The 13,256-nt window shown below is 55.1% G+C and overlaps 6 protein-coding genes across 6 annotated transcripts; all 6 read left to right on the forward strand.

The window, feature by feature from the left end:
- Positions 1–143: 143 nt before the first annotated feature.
- Positions 144–731, forward strand: PG994_003133 (mitochondrial 54S ribosomal protein bL31m; the record flags this gene model as incomplete). Its single annotated transcript, XM_066854542.1, has 1 exon — positions 144–731. The coding sequence occupies one exon, from the start codon at positions 144–146 to the stop codon at positions 729–731; it is 588 nt and encodes a 195-aa protein (XP_066720397.1).
- A 1,360-nt stretch (positions 732–2,091) lies between these two features.
- Positions 2,092–2,886, forward strand: PG994_003134 (uncharacterized protein; the record flags this gene model as incomplete). The annotated part of the gene is made up of 1 exon (XM_066854543.1): positions 2,092–2,886. One exon carries the CDS (start codon positions 2,092–2,094, stop codon positions 2,884–2,886), a length of 795 nt encoding a protein of 264 aa, XP_066720398.1.
- Positions 2,887–4,242: 1,356 nt separating this feature from the next.
- Positions 4,243–5,658, forward strand: PG994_003135 (transmembrane amino acid transporter; the record flags this gene model as incomplete). Its single annotated transcript, XM_066854544.1, has 2 exons — positions 4,243–4,615; positions 4,718–5,658. The coding sequence occupies 2 exons, from the start codon at positions 4,243–4,245 to the stop codon at positions 5,656–5,658; spliced, it is 1,314 nt and encodes a 437-aa protein (XP_066720399.1).
- Positions 5,659–6,535: 877 nt separating this feature from the next.
- Positions 6,536–7,039, forward strand: PG994_003136 (uncharacterized protein; the record flags this gene model as incomplete). Its single annotated transcript, XM_066854545.1, has 1 exon — positions 6,536–7,039. The coding sequence occupies one exon, from the start codon at positions 6,536–6,538 to the stop codon at positions 7,037–7,039; it is 504 nt and encodes a 167-aa protein (XP_066720400.1).
- Positions 7,040–8,058: 1,019 nt separating this feature from the next.
- PG994_003137 (uncharacterized protein) lies at positions 8,059–10,600 on the forward strand (the record flags this gene model as incomplete). The annotated part of the gene is given in 3 exon segments (XM_066854546.1): positions 8,059–8,473; positions 8,542–9,600; positions 9,612–10,600. The coding sequence occupies 3 exon segments, from the start codon at positions 8,059–8,061 to the stop codon at positions 10,598–10,600; spliced, it is 2,463 nt and encodes an 820-aa protein (XP_066720401.1).
- Positions 10,601–11,361: 761 nt separating this feature from the next.
- On the forward strand, positions 11,362–13,248 carry PG994_003138 (dihydroxy-acid dehydratase- mitochondrial; the record flags this gene model as incomplete). Its single annotated transcript, XM_066854547.1, has 2 exons — positions 11,362–11,441; positions 11,532–13,248. 2 exons carry the CDS (start codon positions 11,362–11,364, stop codon positions 13,246–13,248), a joined length of 1,797 nt encoding a protein of 598 aa, XP_066720402.1.
- Positions 13,249–13,256: the final 8 nt, after the last annotated feature.

Below are 13,256 nucleotides of genomic sequence, written 5' to 3' on the forward strand. Positions count from 1 at the left end.
TCAATTCGACGTTGAGCTCCGAATTGCGCAGCCGCAATTGACAACCCGCTACGACTTACACGGCCACCCATCACCGGCCGGTTCACTGTTACACTTCTCTACGACTTGGGCTGAAAGAAGATCTCAAATGACCTGTCGACACAATGGCATCCCGCCTGCCCACCGCCCTGCCCCGACGGCCAACAACCTCAACACTCTCTCCCTTCAACACGCTCGCGCCCCAGACGACCTCGTCCACCGGCATAATACCGACGCTGCAGCAGACCCAGACGCGAAATGCCACTCTTATTAGACGGCCGAAGCGACCCTACACCTTCACGCAGGTGATCCAGCTGTCGGACGGGTCGGCCTACACGATGCGCACGTGCAGCCCGCACTCGCTGTACAAGTCGAGCAAGGACACGCGCAACCACGTGCTGTGGAACCCGTCCGAGAAGACGCTCAAGAACATCGAGGTCGACGAGGCCGGCAAGCTCGCCGCCTTCCGTGGCCGCTACGGCCGCGGCTGGGACGCCCAGAGCCCGGAGGTCGAGGCACGGCCACAGGCGGCCGCCCCCGGTGGTGATGCCGGCAATAAGGGAGGGGACGGGAAGAAGGAGGCCGCCAAGGCCGACAGTAGTTTCGAGGAGAAGTTCGATAGCAGCTACGATCCCCTGGGCAACTTGATCTCGCAGTACTCTGTGGGCGTGCCCGAGGATAAGGCGGCCAAGGCTGCGAAGCCGAAGAAATAATTGGGCCAACGTTTTATGCCGATGGAATCAACGGGCTTGTTTCTGCTCTCTCATACCGGCATGCCATTTCAGAGGGCTACGAAAGCCAGGACCGGCCGAGACGAGACGAGAGCAATGTACAGACAGGATTCTCCCGCTGGAGGTTGTTACCAATTGTATCATATGTACAAAACCAAATCAATGTACACCGAACTCAATGAAAGCATTTCAACCCAAGTCTCCCTCCTGGCAAGGGTTGGCGTTTTCCGGCAAGTTGCTGATCCAAATGCCGAATGTCGATACCTTACGGCAAGACCATATTGCGTGACCTGATTTGCCCTATCATCATCATGGTAGGTAAATAAAGGCTAGGATGGCCAACATACCCAAATAAGATGACCATAGGCATACTTTCAAGCGCTCAAAATTAACGGATTCTGTGAATATCAGATGAGTGGAGATACATTTCTCCTATAAACTACGGTTAAGAATCTCTGGCCGGATGTTGTCGACGTCCGCATTAGCGAAAGTAGCCAGTAAGATGACCCCTTTTCTCGCCTTTTCTCGGACGCCAAGGGCACTGAGAATTGTTTCTTGCCTCAGTGAGGAGAGAGTGTATTAGCTCTGCGTGGTAACGAGTATGTATGCGCCCAGTCAGAACTTTAGTAGGACTAACTTGCACAGGCTGCCCTGCCGGGCCGCTAAAGCGCCCCCTTTGATACGCCCTGGACAAGAACAAAAGGAAATGGCCGATTCAGAAGACAGTATCGACGACTGCTGTTTACTTTATGGCCACAGGCTTCTCGAATGCGGCTCTGGTTGACACGTGGGTTCTAAACAACAGTACCCTTGAGACCGTGAAGAGCCACGAGGAAAATGGCCTGGGTTCTAGATCCTCGAAAATGTTGAAGGCTAGGAGCAATTGGCTTTGACTTGTCTTCGATATTCCACCATCCTGGCAACCGACAACGATGGATCAGGTCTGTTATCAATACGAGAACCTTCCCGATGCCTAAGACGGTTAACCTGCCCCCGAAAATGGACCGAATCAGTGGCCGAGTCACGATCCGGGCCTTGGCAGCGGCGCGCCTCTTCCACCACTAGTCGGCCCGCCTACGATCCAGGCACCGTTTCGGCACACCCCGCTCCTACCGGCCTCCAAGGTTCCCATATGATGATTGCTCGTCGCTCATGGGAGACTCTACAAGGTGTTTGACATCAGATATATAATGCCCCAGCTGAACCCCCCAATCCATGATACACAATTCCGACATCAGTCCTCGCAATCCCAAGCCTTTCAACGTCCTCGCTTTTACAACAATACTCTTCAAACACCTCCCCCAAGAACAAGAAAGATAAACCCCCTTTTAATCTATTCGCCATGGCCTCCTCAATCCGCCTCGCCGTCTCCATCGCCGCCCTCGCCGGCGGCGTGCTGGGCGACAAGATCAACTGGGCCCTCCTCGACGCCGCGGGCCCAGCGACCGGCTTCGTCAGCCTGACGCCCGACATGCTGGCCGCGGACCCCATCGCCGACTACACGGACGCGGTGTCGCTGGGCAGCGTGTCGATCGCCGCGCCGATGGACTGCCAGGGGCAGGACACGTACCTGGGCCAGCGGGTCTACACCGACGGGCCCATGTCGGTCTCGCGCTGCGCCGACGACTGCAGCGCGCAGCACGCCTACGCCAAGGCGACCAACGATGGCGAGAAGGCGTGCCGCTTCTTCGACACGTACACCATCGAGATCGCGCCCTACGGCAACTACTCCAACGCCGTCCCCGCGGGCCAGATCTGCAGCCTCTACACCGACACGTGGCCGGCCAGCTACGCGACCGACAGGGGCCAGTGGCGCGACCAGGACCTCTACTTCATCAGCAACAGCTACGCCGCCTCGTACGCCGCGGACCCTTCGTCGGGCAACTGCCCCGTCAGCTTGACCACCAGCACCGCGGAGCCCGCCGCCACCTCGATCACCGACGGCGCGGAGATCGACATCACCACGGGCTCGACATCCAGCACCATGGCCACCGTAACCGTCACCACGACCGAGATCGACACCATCTCGATCACCGAAGGCGCGGAGACCGACATCACCATGGGCCCGACATCCAGCACCATGGCCACTGTAACCGTCACCATGACCGAGACCGACGCCACCCCCCTAATCCAGTAAGGTGGCCTCTCGCGGCATGGTGCTAGATCTAGGGGTGAGAGCGTGTGGAGGATGGATCGCTACCTTGGTACATGGGAAGCAACTTCTTCGACGAAAGGCTTGGTAAAGGAATGTCGTCTACTTCTGAGAGATGTGGTTATTTGGTCGGAGGTTTAATTATAATAGGAAGATTGCTGTGAAAAGTTCATATAGCTGGTAATGGGGGAGGATGTTAATACAACCGAAATAGAACAAGTCTGTATCTAGAACTTCATTCATTAAGTAAATATAAAAGGACTTCGGTGTTCCGAATTATCGTGGCTTAGGTACGCAGCATGTCCCGCCTCCTTTGTGTATGATCGGACGATTTAGACGCATGGCGCAGAATAATTGCCTTGATGCAGTAGGTTTGTTCCATAAAGCCCCTTTATGTTCAAAAGTTATCCAAGCATAGAATGTGACCATACTTTGGCTATCTCTGCTTATTAGCTCCGTGCATGATCATTACTTATTCTTGTGTGGCCATGTACTTCTCTTCGACCGCGCGGAACTTGTCGAGAACATCGTCTTTCACGAGCACGTAGAAGTTGCGGCCGGTTTGGCTCATCAGCTCGTAGGCGTCAGGGTCATTGGCCTTCAGTGAAGCGATCCATTCGCGATGCCACCCGCGTATCTCGTTAGGTTGCAAATTGTCCAGGCTGCCCCCGTCTCCTTGCTGTTCCTTCACGTGCAGTGTAGCGCAGGCGGCAACTCTCCCCCACCATCTTCTGAAGCACTACTACGAGTGCCATTATCCGTTGAGAGTCGAGCTGTCTCCAATCATGAGACACCAAGATGGGACGAGATACGACGAGGCATAGTAAACTGAACGAGGTGGTACAGCAAGTTCCTTGACCCTCCTCAGTTCGCGACGTACATGGCAGTTTGTCGTGATTGAGATCTATTCTGCGATGGGACTCCCCTGCATCTGTAAACCTAGGGTAAGACATTACCCTCCCTTATGCAGTCAGCCGAGATCCTTGTCTATCGCTACATCCCGTGTGGCTAGCCCCCAACCCCGCCTAGTGCATCAAAGACATGGATGTGGCCGATAGGGATTTGGGGATCCCCAACGCCGAGACATTTTCGAAGTATGTATGACATCTCCTGGCCGTTACGACACTGCATTCGTCCCCAAAATGCTTTTCGAGTGTAACATCACTATTCCGACGAGAGAAGACGGGAGTACTCTTTCGAGCAAGAACCGTGAGGAATCACGCTGGTATTGCTTCTGAAGGGCGCGATACGTCGTCCTCATTCTGCGCGGTTAGTTGAAACGGTACTCGGGGAAGCACAAGAAGCTCTCGTCTGACGGGATCGGCCGCGCCCAGAGCTGCAATGAGCCACGACACTTACCATCCGGGCGAGGTCCCCCGTGAGAAACCCGCGCAGTCCGGCTTTGATGATGGTCTTGTCGAAACAGGCAGGCATCACGACCAGTATGACGGCGAGATTCACCCGACTGGGCCAGCTACCGTCAATGATGTGTTCGGGTCGGAAGAGGGCCACGACATTAAGTACAAGACCCTGCATTGGCCGATGGTCGCCGTGCTTACGATCACCGAGATCATAGCCAATGGCATGCTCAGCCTCCCCAGCAGTTTGGCCGCAGTCGGAATCGTCCCGGGCATAATGGTCATTCTCTTCCTGGGGTGTTTTGCGACCTACACCGCATGGGCCTTAATTCAATTCAAGCTCCGACACCCACAAGGTAAGTACCTACCTGAACGGCGCTTTTGGGAGGCAATCAAGGGTGGCGATCTTCGGTGGGACTCCTGAGACAAGATGATTGACAAGCCCCGTATCACCGCAGTGCACAACATGGGAGACGCCGGGCAAGTCATCTTTGGCCCGATCGGCCGGGAGATTCTGGGCGGCGGCACCATCATCTTCGCCGTCTGCGCGGCCGGGAGCCAGATGCTGGCGGGACAACTGGCGCTCAGCGAGCTTTCTGACCATCGGCTGTGCGCCGTGGCCTTCACGGGCATCTTCGCGGTAGCCATCACACTCTTCAGCTTCCCACGCACCCTGGACCAGCTGTCCTGGCTCTCGCTCCTGGCAGCGACATCCATCATTGTCGCGGGCATCGTCGCCATGGCGGGCGCGGGCGCAGTGCCCGTCGAGCCGGGGAACATCGTCATCACCGTGGCCATGGACTTCACCGCGGCGTTCGTCAGCATCACGAACTCTGTCTTCGCCTACGCGGGCCACTTCATGTTCTTCATCCTGACCTCGGAGATGCGGCGGCCCGAGGACGCGATGAAGGCGGCCTGGACGCTGCAGGTCGTCGCGACGACCTTCTACATCGTGTTCGCGGGCGTCACGTACTGGTACGTCGGGTCCGGCGTCGCGAGCCCAAGCCTGCTGAGCCTGAGCCCGCTCTGGTCCAAGGTCGGCTTCGGGCTGGCCGTGCCCAACTTCTTCCTCGCCGGCAGCCTCCACAGCCACACGGCGGCCAAGCTCGTCTTCGTCCGCCTGTTCCGGCACGGGCGCCACCTGCACTCGCACACGGTCACGGGCTGGAGCGTCTGGGCCTTTCTGGTGCTGCTGGCCAAGATCGCCGCCTTCGTCCTGGCGGTGGGTATCCCCGTGTTCAACTACCTGGTCGGCATCACGGCGTCGCTGTTTGCGGCGTGGTACACCTACGGGCTTGCGGGCGCCTTCTGGCTTCACGACACGTACTACTTCAAGGGCGGGTTCCGCGCGTGGGCCCGTCGGCCCGTTGGCCCGCTATGCTGGTCGTCAATGTGCTGACCGTCGTGGCGGGCGCCTTCATCTGTATGGGGGGTTCTGTATGCGACCATCAAGGCGATGCAGGCGGCGTCGGCAGAGGGATCGCTGCCAAGACCGTTCCAGTGCTGACCTACCTGCTACCTAACTGACTCTCAGCACATACATACACTGTAAAACAGCAGCAGCATTACGTAGATTTTCTGGGGCTGGCGAGCGAATGCGGGCATTAGAAGTATTATATAAATGGGATAGATCTGATAGCGACCAACTGAACAGCAAATGACTGCTGCTTGATAAGGAAGATCTCAATTGTACCGAGCAGCAAGTGTCCAGGTACAATTCTAATTCGGGCTTGTATTGGTGGTTGGTGGTGGTAGGCTCACTCCTTAGTGGCGGACAAAATGGTCCGTCACACTGGTGCTGGCCCACTGCCGATTAACTGCATGGTCGATCTTCAGGCTCGCCGTATCATCACAACTGTTTGCCCTGAACTTAAGTCGTCGATCCGTCTGATTCCTGATCGCATAACAGCAAACCATTCCGCCTACTCTCCACAATATGATCCAATTCGCTCGGGAATTTTGTAATGGGTGGCAGCGCTGTGAAGTCATAGACTCATAAAGCTGCAGCATTGGCGTCGGGTAGAGCTCCGTTAGCCTGACGTCATGCCTCATGTCATAACTGCGAGCCTCAACTGTCGTCTGTCGTATGTAGGCCTTTAAAGAAGGCTTTCAACGCCATCATCTGGTTGAATTGGAAGTTTTCTCATACCATTCAAACCATTATCTCCTCCAATCCAGCTTCTAGCTACACAAATCATAAGACGATACACATCGTTCTTGAAGCAACTTGATCATCGACTACCAAACCAATTCATACCAAACACAACACTCTCAAAATGCCCGGAAAAGCACCTAGCGAAGGCACCAAGGTGACCATGGGCAACCAAGCCCCCGTTATTCAGGAGGGAAGCGGCGCCGTTCCGTCCGACTCTTTGGCCGCCGAGTCTCAATCCTTCCAATCCAACAACCGCACCACTGAAGGCGTCTCCGCCTCCAAGCCCCAAGAGAGCTACTCCAACAACACATCGTCCTCCGTCTCTGGCAAGGATACCGGCCTGAAGTCCGGCGGCGCCTCCTCCGCCGGCACCGCGCCCAGCTATGTGGAGAACCTGAAGCACAGCGAACCCGGCGGCCCCCACGGCAAGAACCTGAAGGAGGACCCCAACCTCGAGGGCAAGAGCAACAGCGGCGAGTTCGGCAACGCCAACGACCCCGGCCGCCTCGCCGAGCAGAAGTTCACCCTCGGCGCCAACACCCCGGCTGTCGCCACGGGCGGCCGTGAGGAGCACCTCAACAAGAAGACGCCCTACGATGCCCTCTCTTCTGAGAAGGAGGCTTAATTGTCTGATTTATATGTACTTAATGAACTTACGCCTATGAAATGAGGACATGGAAAGGGAGAGAACGTGTACGTTAGAGAATCAAAAGACATGACCACACATCATTTCACCATACAAGGATGGTGCAACCTCTGAATCCTCCTCCTACTGCATACGTTGAGTGACACTACTTGATCGTCAATTCGGTATTCGCATGTGACTCCTACTATGATGCCATGTCGATATACATCCAATCCAATTGATTGTGAAATTCGTGATCACTAACACTTTGCAGGTTCGATATTTCGAATGCTTGCACGGTGTGGTGAAATATACGAGCTACCCTATTTAACCTCGAGGAAGTCAAATAGGGGTACGTCGCTCGTATATTTCGATTTTGCTTGCATTTGGTAGATGCTAGCACAGCTTTGTCTTCAACTGCGGTGCCAGTTTTTTGGGGTTTGGGCTTCCCTTTCTTTGGCTGTATGCCCCCACCAAAACTTCGACCCCTCCATCTGGGCGTTCTCCAGTGTGCAAGCTGAGGGGCACTTGAACGATTGACAAGCTGCCAAGATGGCAAAACAATCTGTGCATTGAAACTGGCGATGTTATTTTGTGAATTGGCCCCTGATGCTGGCGCTTGAAAGCGAACAATTTTTTCTTGTTCGTCTTGGTCATTTTCTACGATCCTTTTGACCTGGATGTGCCATACTACTGCTAGGGCCTATATATCTCATCCATGATCCGATTGCTGAGCCAAAGGTCCCTCCCACGGTTGCTAAACCAGGTACCCAAGCAGGCTAAATGTTTGCTCATTGGCTTGATTGTTTGCGCCCTGCAAACAGTCAACAACTTCCTCAAACTATTAGGACTGTGATGAAACAACCGTTGCAAACGACGACGGCTCGGCCCATGAAGTTGGTTCTCATAGCGGTCAACGTTTTCTTCTTCTCCTTCTCTTGATTTCTCGACTTCTCCCAAAATACACCGGCATTGGAAGTTCTTCGGTGAGCTCCACACATAGCACACCCAAGCACAAGATGCTGCCCTCTACTTTGATCAACACCTACTCGCAATACAAGCAAGACACCAATTCAGTAGCTACGTGGCTCGCCTCGACTGCCAAAGCAAATGGCTACCCTTCTGATCTCTTGTCCGGCGCCAACGGTAACAAAGCTGGCGGTGGCCGCCTGAAGGGAAAAGCCCGCACCAATGCCAAGAAATCCAAGGCTCCGCCCAAGAAGAACAGCAGCGGTGCCCCCAACTACATCATCAAGATTGCTGATTTCACTACACTGGCCGAGTACGTTGCGGGCAAGTCCCCTGAGGTTCCACCGAGCTTCAGAAGCACCATAGATCGTGTCATTGCCGCTCGCTCTGCTTTCGGTGCGCAGCTTTCCCGTCATGGCCAGATCGACAAGAAGAAAGATAGCAACCACCAGTACTTTGTTGGGGGTGAGTCTATTATATATCCTCAAAGCCGCTGAAACTTCTTCCCACTAACAAGAGTGGCCGCATATCAGTCCTTGAGAAGGTCCGCGACATCTTGCGTCCTTTCGTCCGTTCCCGTCATGAAGACGACGCCGCCGCTGATGAGATCACCAATCGATTCACTGACCTTGCCGTCTACGAACCATCTGAAGAGTTCTTGAACGCCCCAGATGTCGAGAGACCTGTGAAGGTCGAGGAGGACAATGCCACATACGAGGCTGAGACCGACTCGTCGTTCGAGGAAGCCATCTTTGCCATGACCGCACTCATCAATGACTTGAACAGAGTTCGTGCTCACATACGATGGATCTGGTCCAACTTCAAGATCGGTCGCTTCGATTTGACCGCTGCCGCCATCACTACCAACACCGCCATCGACTTGGTAAGAAACATGGTAGTAGATGTCATGCCTTTGCTAGCGGCAAACGGCGGTATTGGTGAGATGCTGCAGCGCTTCCACCTCCTGCAGTGCCTAATCCAAGGCTGGAAAGAGAAGGACGTCTTCAAGACGCCAAGCCCCGAGAATTTCAACGATAATGTCAACTATAAGACCTACGATATCATGGAAGGCACCTTTCTCGTCCCTTATCGCATGATCGAGGCTTTCCTCCCTGTCATCCGGCCGGGAGAGATCCCACTGTACAAAGAAGGAATGTTTGGCTACTACGATCCCAAGGTGAACAGATCCAAGTTAACTGGCCAGCAGAAGTTCGAGCAAGACCGTGCGCTTCTATTCCCCTACTTTGCTGAGCTCGTTACTATCATCAGGGGTGTTCGCGATTGGCCCGTCAAGGATGAGCTCCTTCGTGGAATGGAAGACGTCATCCGAACCAAGAAGATCACCTTTGGTGTCGTCTTTGCCGCTCAGACGTTTCTCGATATTACCTACGAGCTTGGTGGGGGCATTGATCAACCATTCTACACCCTCATGAAGCAGACTACCGTCATCAACAACGACATCAAGGCTCATTTCGATTTTCACGCCTCGTTGAATATCTCCAACTGGCCTGCTAGGAACGACCAGTGGCTGAAAGAGCTTCAACATGGGGCGGATTGGATTGGCAAAGATCCTCCGCGTAAGGTTCAGGAGCGTATGTATCAGAGATACGGCATGTCGCCCCTGATACCGAGAGCCATCGCGTTTTCCGCATGTCACCAGTCATGAGCGGTCTCACCCTCTACAACTTCCGTCAACGCTACCACGAGGTCGGACTCGCTGTGGCCAATGCCTGGGGGTCAATTCAGTATTGCCAACACCTGTACAATGCCCTCCGAAAAGAGAAGTTGGTGAAGGGTGAATGGGCTGATATGGATGTGTTGTACGCCATATTGGGCGAGGAAAGTTTCTACGTTGGCGGCAAGGAGCCTGCTTTAACTGAAGACTACTTCAAGAAGTTTTGTCTCCAGATGGGTACATCAGAAACAGCTATGACCGGCAAGCGCCGAAAGAACGGCCCCCTCGAATCTAAGGCCGGTCCGAGAGGCCTAAAGTTCGTTGGCCCTGTCCTGTCCATGTTCAAAGCTCGCTATGTCGATAATACCGGGCAGGTCGACCTCACTCCAGAGTATGTCGACCAGATCATTGATATGAGTCTCTTCGAGGAGGAGCCAGGACAAGAAGGACTCTTTGGCCAGATCGCGGACCCCGCCAAGCGCAAAGAGAAGCAGAAGCAGAAGCAAGGACTTCGCAAAAAGGCCGTCGAGGGCGGCAAAATGACGCCCGAACAGCTCATCAAGCCGCTCGTCATAGCGCTGCACTCCGAGACGCTGGAGTTTGCCTTCCCCTATCTCCACTTCCATCGCTGGTGCTGGCATGTCTTGCGCGCGGTGAAGGAGTCGTCCGACAGTCTCCTCCGGCAACTCTACACGCCGGACTACCTGGAGCGCGAGAACCAGCTCCCGTGGGTTGTGGGATGGATCTTCATGGCGGCCAGCGGCCTGGAAGGAGGCGTCTCGGATCGTCGTCCACTCCAGAAAGCCGCCGAGGCTCTGAATGACATGCTAGAGCTGGGAACTGGCAGCTTCCTGATTGACAAGGTGTTGGGTGACGCGCTTGGTATCCCGGTGGTCTTTAAAGATGAAGATGAGTAACTTTGTCGGATTCTCTCCCCTTGGAGGTGTTTAAAATGGGAATCGTACGTCTTTCGTTTCCATGCGGCAAATAATCCTTGACGATGAAACGAAGTGGAAGAAGAACAGATACGCCATGTAGGTAGCTATGATTCTGTAATATGACTGATATGACCATGGATTTTTCGATGGGCGCATGTGCGATAGAGGTATAAGCCGACTGAGTAAAACACGACGAACACTTTAGGTCGTCATTATGACAGCTACTAGGAAGGAAGCCCGCATATTAAAACGTGCGAGTTACACTTAGCAGGTTCTCTATTCTTTGACGCTTCGAGAATGCTACTAAAATACTACTAGCTATTCCATTACCAGAAATGCCATCCAACTCAGCATCTAGCAGCCGATCGTGAATGTCGTGAACATGGAAGGAAGCCCAGCACTGGACCCCACCGGCATCGCAGACGAATAACAGCAGCGCTGAAGGTCAGAAGGCCCAAGCTCCTGCGGGGGGCTTCAGTGCTTTGGCTCCAGCTCGACCCCACTAACGGCCTACTGAGGGTGCATGTCATCCCAGAGCTCATCGATTTTGAAGCTATTGGTCCAGAAATTTATTGCCGATGTCGCCCATTTTCCACGTCAATTTCTCCATCCCACTCGACGACTCACCTACCCTACCCTCCCCTTGCCTGCCTGGGTCCGAGTCAAGTACGGTCAAGTTTCTGGGCCAAGTCAATTGAAGTTGTTTCTTCCTCGCCAAACTTCAATTGAGTCTATCAACCATGGCTGTGCAGAACCTCCTTCGGGCCAGAGCTGCCGGAGCTCTGGCTCGCAGCGCGCGGGTGTCTGCTACACAAAATGCGTATGCTCGATACTCCCTCTCCTGTGCCAATGGCTCATAATATTATATTGTGACGTGAGCTTTTACTGACCATGGGATACATACATCTAGTCGCTTTCTGAGCACGTGTCGATCGCTGCAATACGAGAGAGACCTCAACAAAGTCTCGCGAGCCATCACCCAGCCCAAGTCCCAGGGTGCTTCGCAAGCTATGCTGTACGCTACCGGTATGTCGGAGAACGACATGAACAAGGGCCAAGTCGGTATCTCGTCGGTGTGGTACGAGGGGAACCCTTGCAACATGCATCTCATGGACCTGTCCGCCATCGTGAAAGAATCCGTGGCCAAGGCCGGCCTTGTGCCCTACCGTTTCAACACCATTGGTGTCTCAGACGGTATTTCTATGGGAACCACCGGCATGCGCTACTCTCTCCAGAGTCGTGAGATCATCGCCGACAGTATCGAGACCGTCATGGGCGGTCAGTGGTACGACGCCAACATCTCCCTGCCTGGTTGCGACAAGAACATGCCCGGTGTCCTGATGGCCATGGGCCGTTTCAACCGCCCCAGTATCATGATTTACGGTGGTACTATCAAGCCTGGTTGCAGTAAGTCTGGTGCTACTCTCGATCTGGTCAGCGCTTTCCAAGCCTATGGCCAGTATATCACCGGCGAGATCACCGAGGAGCAGCGCTTCGACATCATCCGCCACGCCTGCCCCGGCAGCGGTGCTTGCGGAGGCATGTACACTGCCAACACCATGGCCTCCGCCATCGAGACACTGGGTATGACTCTGCCCGGCAGCAGTAGTTTCCCCGCCGAGGACCCCGCCAAGCGCAACGAGTGCGAGAACGTTGGTAAGGCCATCAAGCACATTCTCAAGGAGGACATCCGCCCCCGCGACGTCATGACCCGACAGGCCTTCGAGAACGCCATGACTGTCGTCAACATCCTGGGTGGTAGCACCAATGCCGTTATGCATTTGATCGCCATTGCCGACAGCGTTGGCATTAAGCTGACTATCGACGACTTCCAGGCCGTCAGTGACCGCACCCCCTTCCTGGCTGATCTGAAGCCCAGCGGCAAGTATGTCATGGAAGACGTGCACAAGATTGGTGGTACCCCGGCTCTGCTCAAGTTCCTGCTGAAGGAGGGCATCATCGACGGCACCGGCATTACCGTGACGGGCAAGACAATGAAGGAGAACGTCGAAGACTGGAAGGACTTCCCCGAGGACCAGAAGGTCATCCGCCCCTTCACCAACCCCATCAAGCCCACCGGCCACATCACCATCCTCCGCGGCTCCTTGGCGCCCGGCGGCGCCGTGGGCAAGATCACGGGTAAGGAGGGTCTCAAGTTCACGGGCAAGGCGCGCTGCTTCAACCGGGAGGAGGACTTCATCACGGCGCTCGAGAAGGGCGAGATCAAGAAGGGTGAGAAGACAGTCGTTATCATCCGCTACGACGGCCCCGTCGGCGGGCCCGGCATGCCCGAGATGCTGAAGCCTAGCTCGGCTATCATGGGTGCGGGTCTCGGCCAGGACGTCGCGCTCCTGACCGACGGCCGCTTCTCCGGCGGCAGCCACGGTTTCATCATCGGTCACATCGTGCCCGAGGCCATGGAGGGCGGGCCCATCGGCCTCGTCGAAAATGGCGACGTCATCACCATCGACGCCGAGAAGCGCGTCATCGACTGGGAGGTCAGCGAGGCCGAGAAGGCGGAGCGCAAGAAGCTGTGGAAGGCCCCCGAGCCCAGGTACAAGAAGGGTACCCTGAGCAAGTATGCGCGCGTTGTCAAGAACGCTAGCTTGGGATGTATCACCGACTAAGTTCTCGT

This window comes from Apiospora phragmitis, assembly GCF_038363925.1.
Source record: "Apiospora phragmitis strain CBS 135458 chromosome Unknown utg000003l:1.0-2676785.0:1.0-2680665.0, whole genome shotgun sequence".
Taxonomy (NCBI): Eukaryota; Fungi; Ascomycota; class Sordariomycetes; order Amphisphaeriales; family Apiosporaceae; genus Apiospora; species Apiospora phragmitis.